A 13,889-nucleotide genomic window follows, 5' to 3' on the forward strand; every position below is an offset into this window, starting at 1 on the left:
TATTCCTATACTGAAATAGAGCATATCAAGCCAACAAAATTTAATAATACTTTTCACTGGGAATATCTAACACCTTTTTTTCTAATCCTGTGCTCTCTAATCCCCTTTCTGATATTTACTTGATTTATCATTAGGCTTTTCTATATTTATTCATTCAATAAATACATACTGAACACCTACAAATGCCAGATACTATTCTAGGCACTTGAGATACATCAATTAACCAAAAAGACAAAAAAAACCCAAGCCTTGTGAAGCATATCTTATAGTGGGGAGAGAAATAAATGGGAAACAAATAATAAATGGGTGAAGTACAAAGTATGTAACAAGACAATACACAGGGGAGGCAGACCTGTGAGAGGAAGACCAGTCTAAAAAACTTGAGTATTTTTGTCTTACTGGGAGTTTTTAGTAAAATGGCACTGATAAACTGCAGTAAGTCTCTTGCCTGTTTGGTATATACAAGAGTCCCCCATGACTAATCTCCCACTAATAGGAAAAGTTATACATTATCCTAAACAATATTGACAACCCCTACCTGATCAGTGCCCAGCTGTGAGGTACCAACTACTGCCACCATCACCCTCTGACGTCTCCTTAGCTGAAAAACAAAAATACATGTCTGTACAAAACCCACTAAGGAACAGCATAAATTACGCTTATTGCTTTTAAAGGTCCTTCTCTGGCTGGGCGGTGGCTCACACCTGTAATCCCAGCACTTTTGGAGGCCGAGGCAGGCGGATCACCTGAGGTCAGGAGTTTGAGACCAGTCTGGCCAACATGGTGAAACCCCATTTCTACTAAAAACACAAAAATTAGCTGGGCTTGGTGGCGGGCACCTGTAATCCCAGCTACTAGGGAGGCTGAGGCAGAAGAATTGCTTGAACCCAGGAGGTGGAGGTTGCAGTGAGCCAAGATGGTGTCACCGCACTCCAGACTGGGTGACACAGCAAGATTCCATCTCAAAAACAAACAAATAAATAAAGTTCCTTCTTTGATACAAAAAGAAAAAACAGGAAGGAAAAGCTATTAAACTGATTTTGAGCAAGGCACTGAAGTGAGATAACACAGCTTAGATTAAATTTAACAGACTATAATTTATAACAAGCGGTTAGGCAAAACTTTTTGCTGAGTTAAGAGATCATCAGTCCTCTCTCCAAATATAGACATCTTTGATTGGTAGTTTCCATTTACTGGTTGAGGACATCATTGTCTATAAAGCTATATCTTAAAAGAATTTCATTCTTGCCATAAAGAGCTCAGTGCGTCATTGTATTTATAAAAATCCGTTTGTTCAAATATGCATGTGCTGTATGCCAAGTAATGCTCCCACAGATAATCACTATTCTACATTTTATCATTAAAATAAGTTTTCTCTCAGTTGTGAGTCCATATAAGTTAACAAGTAAATAAATATAATTTTCCTATCACTTTGGAGACACTCATATCAATTCTCTATAGTTTAAGTATTTTGTTTTATTGATCAAGACACTGTGGCCAAACGATGTTAAGGAGATAAACTGACTTCTCTAAGGTCGCAGGCTCATTAGTGACATTTCTAGAACTTTAAATGCAAGTTTCCTGTCTCCACCCAGTACTCCCTAAAGATTATACACTTTTACTTCTGTTCAGTGCTGTCCATTGATATCTCAACTTAAATTAACTGGGAATTTTTAGCTTTAGACTTGAAAAAGAACAAAAATACATCAAGTTCATATCTGCCTAATAAATTATACATCAGAACTGAAGACTGAAATTGATGGAGTCATTGAAGACACTCTACACAAGGTTAACAAGGTGAAGATTAAGAGAAAAATTTTATTAATACATAACTCAAACAAAGGTTTATTATACAGAATATACTAGGAACCCTTATGAATCAACAAGACAAATACACAAGAAAAGTGAACAAAGGGTGTAAGCAGAAAATACATAGAAAGGAAGAGCTAAATGTTTAATTAATATGAGAAGAGATGCTATCTCACTGGTTATCAGGGATTTAAAATCCAAACAGTGAAAAACTACTTTATGATCATCAGACTAGCAAAAATTACAAAGTCCAAAAATATTCAATGCTGGCAAGAATGCATGGAAACAGAAACTCTTACACATTGCTACTGGGAATATCCATTAATACAACTTTGGAGAGCTATCTAGCAGTCTCTAAAAGAAATAAGTGTGAGTATATATTTTGCATATTCTATGACCAGGACACACAGAGGGTCACACACCACATAAAAAAGGTGGCTCACGCCTGTAATCCAACATTTTGGAAGGCTGAGGCAGGCGGATCACTTAGAGTGCAGGAGTTCGAGATCAGCCTGGGCAACATGGAGAAACCCCATCACTACTAAAAAAACAAAAAGTTAGCTGGGCGTGGTGGGGCACACCTGTAGTCCCAGCTACTCAGGAGGCTGAGATGGGAGAATCACCTAAGCCCAGGAGGTCAAGGCTGCAGTGAGCCAAGATCGTGCCACTGCACTCCAGCCTGGGAGATGGAGTGAGATTCAAAAAAAAAAAAAAAATTTCAGTCAGATATGGACCATATATATATGACAGTGATCCCATAAGATTTTAACGGAGCTGAAAAGTTCCTATCACATAGTGACATTATAGCCATCCTAAGTCGTAGCAAATCACAATACTCACACATTAGTGGTGATGCTGGTGTAAACTAACCTACTGCACTAGCACATGCAGTTAGGTACAGTACATAATACTTGAAAGTGATAATAAACAACTATGTTACTGGTTTATGCATTTACCACATTACACTTTTTTTTTTTTTTTTTTTGAGATGGAGTTTCACTCTTGTTGCCCACGCTGGAGTGCAGTGGTGCAATCTTGGTTCACTGCAACCTCCACCACCCGAGTTCAAGCAATTCTCCTGCCTCAGACACCCAAGTAGCTGGGATTATAGGTGCATGCTACCACGCCCAGCTAATTTTTGTATTTTTTTAGTAGAAACAGGGTCTCACCATGTTGGCCAGCCTGGTCTCGAACTCCTGACCTCGTGATCCACCCACCTCGGCCTCCCAAAGTGCTAAGGTTACAGGTGTGAGCCACCACACCTGGCCTACTTTTTTTTTTTTTTTTTTTTTTTAAGAGTTAGGATCTCTGTCACCCAAGGTAGATAGCAATGCCGGCATCATAATTCACTACAATCTTGAACTCTTGGGCTCAAGTGGTCATTCCACCTCAGCCTCCTGAATAGTGGAGACTTGGGACTACAGGCATAAGCCATCATGCCATGCTAATTTTTTTACTTTTTGTAGAGATGGAGTCTGGCTATGTTGCCCAGGCTGGTCTCAAACCCGACCTCAAGCAATCCTCCCACCTCAGCTTCCCTAAACCCTGGGATTACAGACATGAGCCACCAAGCCCCGCTACTATACTTCTTATCATAATTTTACAATGTACTACTCCTGTTAAAAAAAAAAAAAACAGTTAACTGTAAAACACCCTCAGACGGGTCCTTCAGGAGATAATTCAGAAGAAGGCATTGCTATCATAGATGACAGCTCCATGAATGTTATTGCCCCTGAAGACCTTCCAGTGAGACAAGATGTGGAGGTGGAAGACAGAGATATTGATGATCCTGAACTTGTGTGTACCTGCGTTAATGTGTGTGTTTGTGTCTTTGTTTTAAACAATGTAGAGCTACACAACGTGTTTGCGTTTTAAGCTAAGTGTTACTGCAACAGAGGCAAAAAGTTAGTTTATAAACTAAGTTACAATAAGCTAAGATTATCGAAGAAAAAAATTTATTAACAAATTTAGTGTAGCCTAAGTGTACCCTAATGCCCTAGGCCTTCACTTCCACTCACCACTTACTCACTGATTCATCCAAAGCAACTTCCAGTCCTCCAAGCTCCATTCAAGGTAAGTGCCCTATACAGATGTACCATTTTTTTAAAAATCTTCTACACTGTATTTTTACAGTACCTTTCTAAGTTTAGATATGTTTAAACACACAAATACCACTTTGCTGCAACTGCTTACAGTATTCAGAGCAGTAACATGCCGTACAGGCTTGTAGCCTAGATGCAATAAGCTATATACCACGTAGCCCAGGTATATAATAGCTGTACCATCTAGGTTTGTTCATACGATGTTCATAGAACGAACAACAAAATTGCCTAATGACCCATTTCTCAGGATGTATCCCAGCCTTAAGCAACTCCTGACTGTATCTTCTATGACCCAGCAGTTTCACACCTGATGCTATAATCACAGATACTCCTGCATGGGCATACAAGAATAAGGAGACAAAGGACTAGGTTGTCTGCACAACCTAGTTATCTACAGTAACAGAGACTTGGAGACAATATGCGAACATCTTTAGTGAAAGATGTATAAAATGTAGCTTATCCTTCCCTTGTACAATTTGTTCCCTCTGGCTGGAAAGCTCTGGTCTCTAGATAAAAGCATGTCTTGCTCTTTGACAGCATTCCATTCTGTTCAAGTTGTCCTCTATTTAAAGAGGTGTCCACTAACTGCCAATCTAAAATGGCTCACTCCTAAACCCAGAATCTCTATGTTCCCGACATCCGTCTTAATTTTTCTGCATAATACTATTAACAATATGAATACTGTTTGTAGTACTATATTGTTAATAGTTGACTGTACTGTAAACACTTACATTTCAAACTAAACATGTGTTGGTTGGGTACAGTGGCTCATACCTGTAATCCCAATACTTTAGGAGGCCGAGGCGGGTGGATCACCTGAGGCCAGGAGTTTGAGACCAGCCTGACCAACCTGGAGAAACCCCGTCTCTACGAAAAATACAAAATTAGCCAGGCGTGGTGGCGCATGCTTGTAATCCCAGCTACTCAGGAGGCTGAGGCAGAAGAATCACTTGAACCCGGAAGGTGGAGGTCGCAGTGATCCGAGATCGCACCACTGCACTCCAGCTTGGTCAACAAGAATGAAACTCCGTCTCAAAAAAAAAAAAAAATAGATAGTTGGAGAGTTGGAAATAAAATAAGTAGATAGTTGGAGAGTTGGAGGTGGAGGTTACACATAAGTTAATAAGGGGAAAGAATGAAGATTTGGGGCTTCTCCAACTCATTGGTGCCTGCATGGCTCATAGGAGGAAAACAACTTCAGGAAGGTTGAAATACACTTTTTGACACAAATGTCAAGTATTTTAAGACAACTACATATGTCAGCGTTGAAGAGAGACCTGTGCTAAAAAGCCAGAGATCTGGGAGTCATCAAAATAGAGGCAGTAGTTGAAGCCAGCACGGATGAGACCATTCAAGAAGACTGTGCATTAAGGTCCTTATTTCCTACACTACGTAGTTTGGATTTTAATCTGAAAGTTTTCAGAAGAGAGCAGGGTAGTGTCTCAGAGTGAAACATCTAAAGTGGTCAGAGAAAAAAGAAAAATAACCAAGGAAACACTGGCTAAAACATAAGACGCAAATAAGGAAAATATGGTGTCCCAGAAGTATAAGAAGAAAATTTCAAGAATGAAGAAGTAGTTAAAATGGCAAATGATTAAACAGATTCCATTAGATTTAGCAACAAAAATATCAATGGTGATCACCACTACATCAAATTCAGTGACTGCTATGGACTGTCAGCCTTCAAAATACTGAAAAAAATTAGAATAAAATAAGTAATAAGGAGGTGAAGAAAATGAATATAGAGAATTATTTCAAGAAACTTAAAGGAAATAAGCTGGGCATGGCGGCACACACAAGTAGTACCAGCCACTCATGAGATTAAAGTGGCAGGATCACTTGAGCCCTGAAGTTTGAGGCCAGCCTAGGTAACAGAGACCTCTTCTCTTAAAAAAGGAAAAAAAGAAAAACTAAGAAAAATAATTACAGACAAAGCTGAAGAGTAATCTAAGGATCTAAGGTAAGGAGAGTATACTGAAGATAAGGCTTGATTTGAGGCCAGGCATGGTGGCTCACCCCTATAATTTCAATATACTTCAGAAGGCCAAGGCCAGCAGACCGCTTGAACCCAGGAGTTTGAGACTAGCCTAGGCAATGTGACAGAACCCCATCTCTACAAAAAAAAAATTCAAAAATTAGCCAAACATTGTGGCCTGTGCCTCACCTGCGGTCCCAGCTACCAGGGAGGATAAGGTGGGAGGATTGCTTGAGCCTGGGAGGCAGAAATTGCAGTGAGCCAAGATAGCACCACTGCACTCAAGCCTGAGGAACAGAGTGAGACTCTGTCTCAAAAAAAAAAAAAGGTAAGAGACTTGGTTATGCTTAAATCCTTGTTAAGTCAGTACTAATTGAAAAAGGAATAACTGAATGTTATGAATTGAATTGTTTCTCAAAAATTCATGTTGAAGCCCTAACCCCTGAACCCTCCGTATTTGGAGATAAGGTTTTTAAGGAGATGACTAAGATAAGATGAGGTTGTTAGGGTAAGGCCCTAAACCAATATAACTGATGCCATTATAAGAAAAAGAGACAGGGGCCAGGTGCAGTGGCTCATGCCTGTAATCCCAGCACTTTGGGAGGCCGAGGCGGGCGGATCACGAGGTCAGGAGATTGAGACCATCCTGGCTAACACGGTGAAACCCTGTCACTACTAAAAATACAAAAAACTAGCCAGGCGAGGTGGCGGGCACCTGTAGTCCCAACTACTCGGTAGGCTGAGGCAGGAGAATGGCATGAACTCAGAAGGCGGAGCTTGCAGTGAGCCGAGATCAGCTTGCAGTGAGCCGAGATCGGGCCACTGCACTCTAGCCTGGGCGACAGAGCGAGACTCCGTTTCAAAAAAAAAGAAAGAAAGAAAAAGACACAGCAGGCCAGTGCAGGGGTTCATGTCTGTAATCCCAGCACTTTGGGAGGCTGTGGCAGGCAGATCACCTGAGGTCAGGAGTTTGAGACCAGCCTGGACAACATGGTGAAACCCGTCTCTGCTAAAAACATAAAAATTAGCCAGGTGTGATGGTGGGCGCCTATAATCCCAACTACTCAGGAGGCTGAGGCGGGAGAATCACTTGAACCAGGAAGGCAGATGCTGCAGTGAGCTGAGAGCAGGCCACTGCACTCCAGCCTGGGAGACAAGAGCGAGGCTCCATCTCAAAAAAAAAAAAAAAAACAGAAAAGAAAAGAAAAAGAGACAGCAGAGGTGCATGTACACACAAGATGACCATGAGAAAAGGCAGCAAGAAGGTGGCCATCTGCAAGCCAAGGATGGAGGTCTTACAGGAAACCAATCTTATCTGCACCTTGATCTTGGACTTCCACCCTCCAGAACTGTGAGAAAAAAAAAAATTCTCTTGTTTCAGCTACCCAATATAAGGTATTTTGTTGTGGCAGCCCTAGCAAACACATGAAGGAAATATTGCCCATAAAGAGAAAAAAATTAGAATATAATTAGAGATGGACAGATAGAGGTCTTCACGTTTACAAGTGAAACAGAACAGAGAGCAATGAAGTTTCAACTCAATGTATTTCACTTCCTCTATGAAGCAGAAGGGAACTTTAACCAGTAAAGAGTAAAGAGGGGCCCAGGCGTGTTAGCTCACGCCTGTAATCCCAGCACTTTGGGAGGCCAAGGTGGGCGATCACCTGAGGTCGGGAGTTCGAGACCAGCCTGACCAACATGGAGAAACCCCATCTCTACAAAAAATACAAAATTAGCTGGGCGCGGTAGTGCATGCCAGTAATCCCAGCTACTCGGGAGGCTGAGGCAGGAGAATCACTTGAAACCGGGAGGCAGAGGTTGCGGTGAGTTAAGATTGCGCCACTGCACTGCGGCCTAGGCAAAAAGAGCAAAACTCCAACTCAAAAAAAAAAAAAAAAAGAGTACAGAGCGGGCCGGGCTCACTCCTGTAATCCCAGCACTTTGGGAGGCTGAGGTGGGTGGAGTTTAAGGAGGTCAGGAGTTCAAGACCAGTCTGGCCAAAATGGTGAAACCCTGTCTCTACCAAAAATACAAAAATTACCCAGGCTTGGTGGCAAACATCTGTAATCCCAGCTACTCTGGAAGCTGAGGCAGGAGAACCGTTTGAACTCCAGAGGCAGAAGTTGCAGTGAGCAGAGATCACGCCACTGCACTCCAGCCTAGGCAACAGTGAGACCCCCATCTCAAAGAAAATAAAGAGGAAAGGTGGTGGGTTATTAGCCACCATGATAAACAGGAGCATGTAGCAGGGACACACACAGGATTGTTGGGCTGCCTGTCCAGTACCCAATAAACGTTTGTTATTGAATGAACACCTAACTGTCATTCATGAATTTTAGTTCATTTTTAATATAACAAGCTCTGACAGTAATCAGCAAAAGAAAAGCACTGGATGAGTTGGAATCTGGGTTATAATCTAGGTATGTGTGACCTTTTGCAAGGCATTTACCTTTCTGGGCCTCAGTTTCATCAGACTGGATAATCAGCGTAAGATCACCTCAGATTAAAATGAATGGTGCCATAAATTTTTATACAGGTTTGTGCATTACTTCAGTGTTCTTCAACTGTTACCAACCAAAGTAGTGCATCTCAAGATTTATTGAACATTCTTTTAATCTAGAGATCTTGTTAAAATTGCAGATTTTGATTCAGCAGCTCTGGATTGAGCCTGAGATCATGCATTTCTAATAAATTCCCAGGTGATGCTATACACCACAATTTGAGTAGCAAGGGTAAAGAACATTGATGCAACTTAAGCTCTACAAAGCTCATAACTGTACTTATCTGTAATCAGCCTGACAGTCAGCAAACCAAAGACACTACAGACTCACACTTGCACTAAATGTGTTTTGCCATTCCTTAAATGCTCTGAAATTAAGTCCCTATTTGAAGCTGATAAAGAAAGGAAAAAATATTACCATCAATAACACTAAATTAGAAGTGAGGTTAAATACATACACACACATAGGTACAAATATAAAACACAAAGGTCAAAATCCAAATTATCAAACATTACTTTATTCAAAATTTAAATATTTTTATTGCTGGGAAAAAAAATTTTTGTTTCTGGAAAAATCTTCAGTGTATTTTAATAGCCACATGCCTACAAGGATCATGCTGCATTCTGGTTTGATTCCATATGTAAATATATTCAAACATCACAAAATCTGATGATTTTTCTTTTATTGATCAGATAATCTTTACATATCTGTTTAAAACATTTAACATATTACCACAGCCAAATGTGTTTGTGGTGAAAATTCTCTTTGGCCTTAGGAAGTGCGACTAGGGCAGACCACCCTCCTACCCTGGGGCTATAACATATGGCCACAAACCATTACTATAATTGTTTCTACTATACCCTGTGCTAGGTTACTGCAGAAACAGAGAAAATACCAGTCCTATCATAACCAAAAGGGAAAATGAAAATTTTTCTAATTTCATCGAAATTTTTCTCAGTAATGAAAGATGTAAAATGTGTCATGCAATGGATGTCTCCTATAGAAGAGTCACCCTGCCCTTAATCTGATGCTTCTCTACTGAACAGAGAAGTTTGAAATAACGTGAAAATGGAGGAGGAAAATTCCTATCCGAGGGGGGGAAAGCATTATGGCTGCAAACTGCTCTTCCTTACTTCCTTCTGAAGAATAACCGAAATCTGAAGGGCACTACTGCACTATAACTGAGCTCGTTTAAATTATGGAGGGGAGGAGGTATGTCAACTGCAATCTTGGCACTAGTAGTTTATTTACCAGTCCTTGCTATTTAGTCAAATCACTTTCAGATAGGAGTACTTCTCTCATTAACCACCATGTCACAAAATAATAAAGAAAAAATGACACAAGCAATGAACAAAAGTAGTTTTGCTGAATCACAAATACCCCCAAATACAAATCTGCAGGAGTCGCTGAGCTCGAGAATTGGCGGCCATACCTCTCCATGAAGCTCCTCTCTGCAAATGGACAACTATCTTCCCTTTTTCATTAAAAGCATGTAAGGGTCAAATGTTTAAAGCTATCACACTATTGCTATTAGCAATAAGGTCGTGTGCGCAGTAACAAGGCACAACGGTCTTATACTCGAGATAACCACTTTATCTCAAATTTTGCACCACCTATCCCCCAAGGGCAAATACATCACCCAGGTCCGCAACCGCGGCCACGATGGGTACACTCGGCTCTGCTCAGCCTAGCATACTGTCCCTCCCACCCCGCACCCTGATTGCTCCGCTACCATGCAGCCCACTCCCAGGCTTCCTCGGCCAGCCCCCAGTTCCCCGGGTTCCTAAGGTTACGCAAACAGCCAAGTCTGCAGGCCGCCCTTGCCTCGCTACCGTTATCCCTCATCTCTCGGTAGCCCCACTTTCCTCCCTCGCCTCTCGGGTCTCGGGTGCCCAACCCACTCCCTTCCACTCCCGCGCGCTCTGTGGCTCTCGGGCCGGGGCCTCACCGTTTGGTTCGGTCGGGAATTGCCCGGCCCTCCCGCTCCCACTTCCCAACACGAAGTGGCGTCGGTTGGTCCCGCGCCCCACGCTGCCAGTCCCCACGCCGCCGCCTACTGATGCCGAAAGCGGCTTCTAGGAACACGCCATGTTTAGCGTCGCGGTTCCAAACGACGCGGACGCGCGAAAACTACGTCACAGGAGCCCAGCGCGCATGCGACCAGCAAAGAGCGAAGGCGATAGGCGAACGGTGGGAAGGGGAAGGAGGGGCTTTCTCTTCGAACCAAAAGGCGCGGGGTAGCCAAATCAGTTGTGTGCGCTTGCGCAGTATAAAGAGCCGGGAGTCCGGACTAGCCGGATCTGTCACCATGGAAACCATAGGTCTGGTTTGCACCCTCCCAGGGAGCTCAATTGTTTCTCGGGTTGATTGAAGCTTCAATCAGAACCATTTCACGCTTTCTATTCTAGATATCAATTGCGGATCCGTCACAGCAGAGAAGAGTTATTTAAAGAATCTTACTCCCATCAGTCCACCCTCCCTCCCGCAAATGTTTATTTTTTTAATTACCCAAATTGCTTGCCGTTTACTCCTGAGTAATAGAAAGTGTGGAAAAATATAAAAGGACATAAATCCAGTTTTGCTTGCCTCTGCTAAAAAGCTAGCAGTCACCTAAATGTTCTCATCAAAAAGAGGACTTAGGCGCAGTGGTGCGTGCCTGTAGTCCCAGCTACTCCAGATATTGAGGCAGGAGGATCACTTGAGCCCTAGGAGTTCGAAGCCAGCCTGGGACATATAGAGAGTTCACACACACACCCATTTCAAAAATAGTATGGGGTGGGCGCAGTAGGTCACACCTGTAATCCCAGCCCTTTGGGAGGCCGAGGCGGGCGGATCACGAAGTAGGGAGTTCTAGACCAGTCTGGCCAACATGGTGAAACCTTATCTCTACTAAAAATACAGTAATTAGCCTGGACGCCTGTAAGCCCAGCTACTCGGGAGGCTGAGGCAGGGGAATCGCTTGAACCCGGGAGGCAGAGGTTGCAGTGAGCCAAGATTGCTCCACTGCACTCCAGCCTGGGCAACACAGTAAGACTCCATTTCAAAATAACAAATTAATTAAAAATACACACCAACTACATATTTCTTAAAAATAATAATAATAAGGCCAGGCACAGTGGTTCACGCCTGTAATCCCAGCACTTTGGGAGGCCGAGGCAGGCAGATCACCTTAGGTCAGGAGTTCAAGACCAGCCTCACCGACATGGAGAAACCCTGTCTCTACTAAAAATATAAAAAATTAGCTGGGCATGGTAGTGCAGGCCTGTAATCCCAGCTACTCGGGAGGCTGAGGTAGGAGAATCGCTTGAATCCTGGGGGCAAAGGCTGCAGTGAGGCGAGATCACGCCATTGCACTTCAGCCTGGGCAACAGGAGTGAAACTTCGTCTCAAAATAATAATAATAATAAGAGAAGTTGTAAGGAAATAGTAGAGTGTTCATAAAGATTAATAATAGAAAACCTTTATTGCTCTTCAATATTCCAGGTACAGTTTTAAGATCTTTATGGGAAATATCTCTTTTAATCCTCAGAACGACCCTTACAAGGTAAGTATTTTCTTTATGTCCACGTTACAGATGAAGAAACTGAAGCACAGAGAAGTCAAGTAGCCCACCTAACGTTAAACAGCTAGTAAAAGGCCATGTTAGGATTTGAACCAAGCTCCGCATTCCGAGAATGTCAATCACACAAGGGCTGTTTTTTAAAGTAAAAAGATAAAAGTACCTAAACAATCACCAATGAGACGAATGATTAAATCACAATACATCCATATATAATAAAATACAAATTGGCCATTTAAAATTATGTTGAGGTCGAGCACAGTGGCTCACACCTGTAATCCCAGCACTTTGGGAGACCAAGACGGATGGGTCACCTAAGGTCAGGAGTTCGAGACCAGCTTGGCCAACATGGTGAAACCCCATCTCTACTAAAAATACAAAAATTAGCCTGGAGTGGTGGCATGTGCTGGTAATCCCAGCCACTCAGGAGGCTGAGACAGAAGAATCGCTTGAGGCCGGGAAGCGGAGGTTGCAGTGAGCGGAGTTCACACCACTGCACTCCAGCCTAAGCGACAGAGCGAGACTCCATTTCAAGAATAAATAAACAGGCTGGGTGCAGTGTCTCAAGCCTGTAAATCCAGCACTTTGGGAGGCTGAGGCATGTGGATTGCTGGAGGTCAGGAGATCCAGACCAGCCTGGCCAACATGGTGAAACCCCCTCTCTACTAAAAATACAGAAATTAGCCGGGCTTGGTGGCGAGCACCTGTAATCCCAGCTACTCGGGAGGCTGAGGCAGGAGAATTGCTTGAATCCGGGAGATGGAGGTTGCAGTGAGCCGAGATCATGCCACTGCACTCCAGCCTGGGCGGCAGAGGGAGACTGTCTCAAAAATATATATTAATTAATTAATTAAAATAAAATTATCTTGAAGTGTATTTGTTGACATGTTTACACATTCACAATGCATTGTGAAAAAGGGGGATTGCAAAACATTATGTTCAGAATGTCCCACTTTTAGAAATAAATAAATGCCAAAATGCTAAGAGGGTTTATCACTAGTTGGATGAGTATTGTGACCATGCTTTATTTTCTTTTTGCTTAACTGTATCTTCTGATTTTATTGAAAGATAGTACTTCTCAGGCCTGGAGACGTGGCTTACACCTGTAATCCCAGCACTTTGGAAGGCTGAGGCAGGCGGATCACCTGAGGTCGGGAGTTCGAGGCCAGCCTGATCAACATGGAGAAACCCCATCTCTACCAAAAATACAAAAATTAGCTGGGCGTGGTGGTGCATGCCTGTAATCCCAGCTACTCGGGAGGCTGAGGCAGGAGAATCGTTTGAACCCGGGAGGCGGAGGTTGCAGTGAGCCGAGATTACGCCATTGCACTCTAGCCTGGGGGCAACAGAGCAAAACTCTGTCTCAGAAAAAAAAAAAAAAAAAAAAAAGATAGTACTTCTCAAATTTTAAGTATGCATAGAATCACATGGGGATCTTGTTAAAATACAGATCATGATTCATTTGGTCTGAGGTGAGGCTCGAGGTTCTCCATTTCTAAACAAATTTAGATCTCTGTTTTGTGGTAGGTAGAATAAAAGATGTCCACGTCCTAATCCCCAAAACCTGTGAATATGTTACTTTACAGAGCAAAAGAGATTTTGCCAATGTGATTAAATCGTCCAGGATAATTTTACTATGGGAAGATTACCCTGGATTATCCTCTAGGTCCAATGTAATCAGATGGGTCTTTATAAGAGGGAGGCTGGAGTGTCCACGACAAAGAAAATACGCCAGTATAATAGATGTCAGAGGGATGCCAGGGCCAGAATCTACGGAATGCACAAAGCCTATAGAAGCTGGAAAAGTTTTGGAAACTGATTCTCTTCTACAGCCACCAGAAGAAACTCAGACATGCAAACAATTTTAGACTTCTAACCTCCAGAACTCTAAATTAATAAATGTATCTTGTTGTAAGGCACTAATTAGGTTTGTGGTACTTCGC

The 13,889-nt window shown here is 42.5% G+C and overlaps 1 protein-coding gene across 3 annotated transcripts in view; it reads right to left on the minus strand.

Moving 5' to 3' along the window:
- The window catches only part of IPO11 (importin 11), a 231,220-nt gene extending 220,718 nt beyond the window's left edge, over window positions 1–10,502 (minus strand). For 2 of the 3 annotated variants that reach the window (XM_073014741.1, XM_007973675.3), the window contains exons 1-2: window positions 10,336–10,497; window positions 539–601 (exon numbers count right to left, since the gene is read on the minus strand). In XM_073014741.1, coding sequence (XP_072870842.1) covers window positions 539–580 — 42 coding nt within the window. In that variant the 5' untranslated portion in view covers window positions 581–601; window positions 10,336–10,497. Of the gene's footprint in view, window positions 1–538; window positions 602–10,335 lie in introns of all 3 variants that reach the window. The other variant, XM_038010419.2, reaches the window with a different exon arrangement.
- Between the last annotated feature and the right edge of the window lie 3,387 nt (window positions 10,503–13,889).

Source organism: Chlorocebus sabaeus, chromosome 4 (genome assembly GCF_047675955.1).
Source record: "Chlorocebus sabaeus isolate Y175 chromosome 4, mChlSab1.0.hap1, whole genome shotgun sequence".
Taxonomy (NCBI): Eukaryota; Metazoa; Chordata; class Mammalia; order Primates; family Cercopithecidae; genus Chlorocebus; species Chlorocebus sabaeus.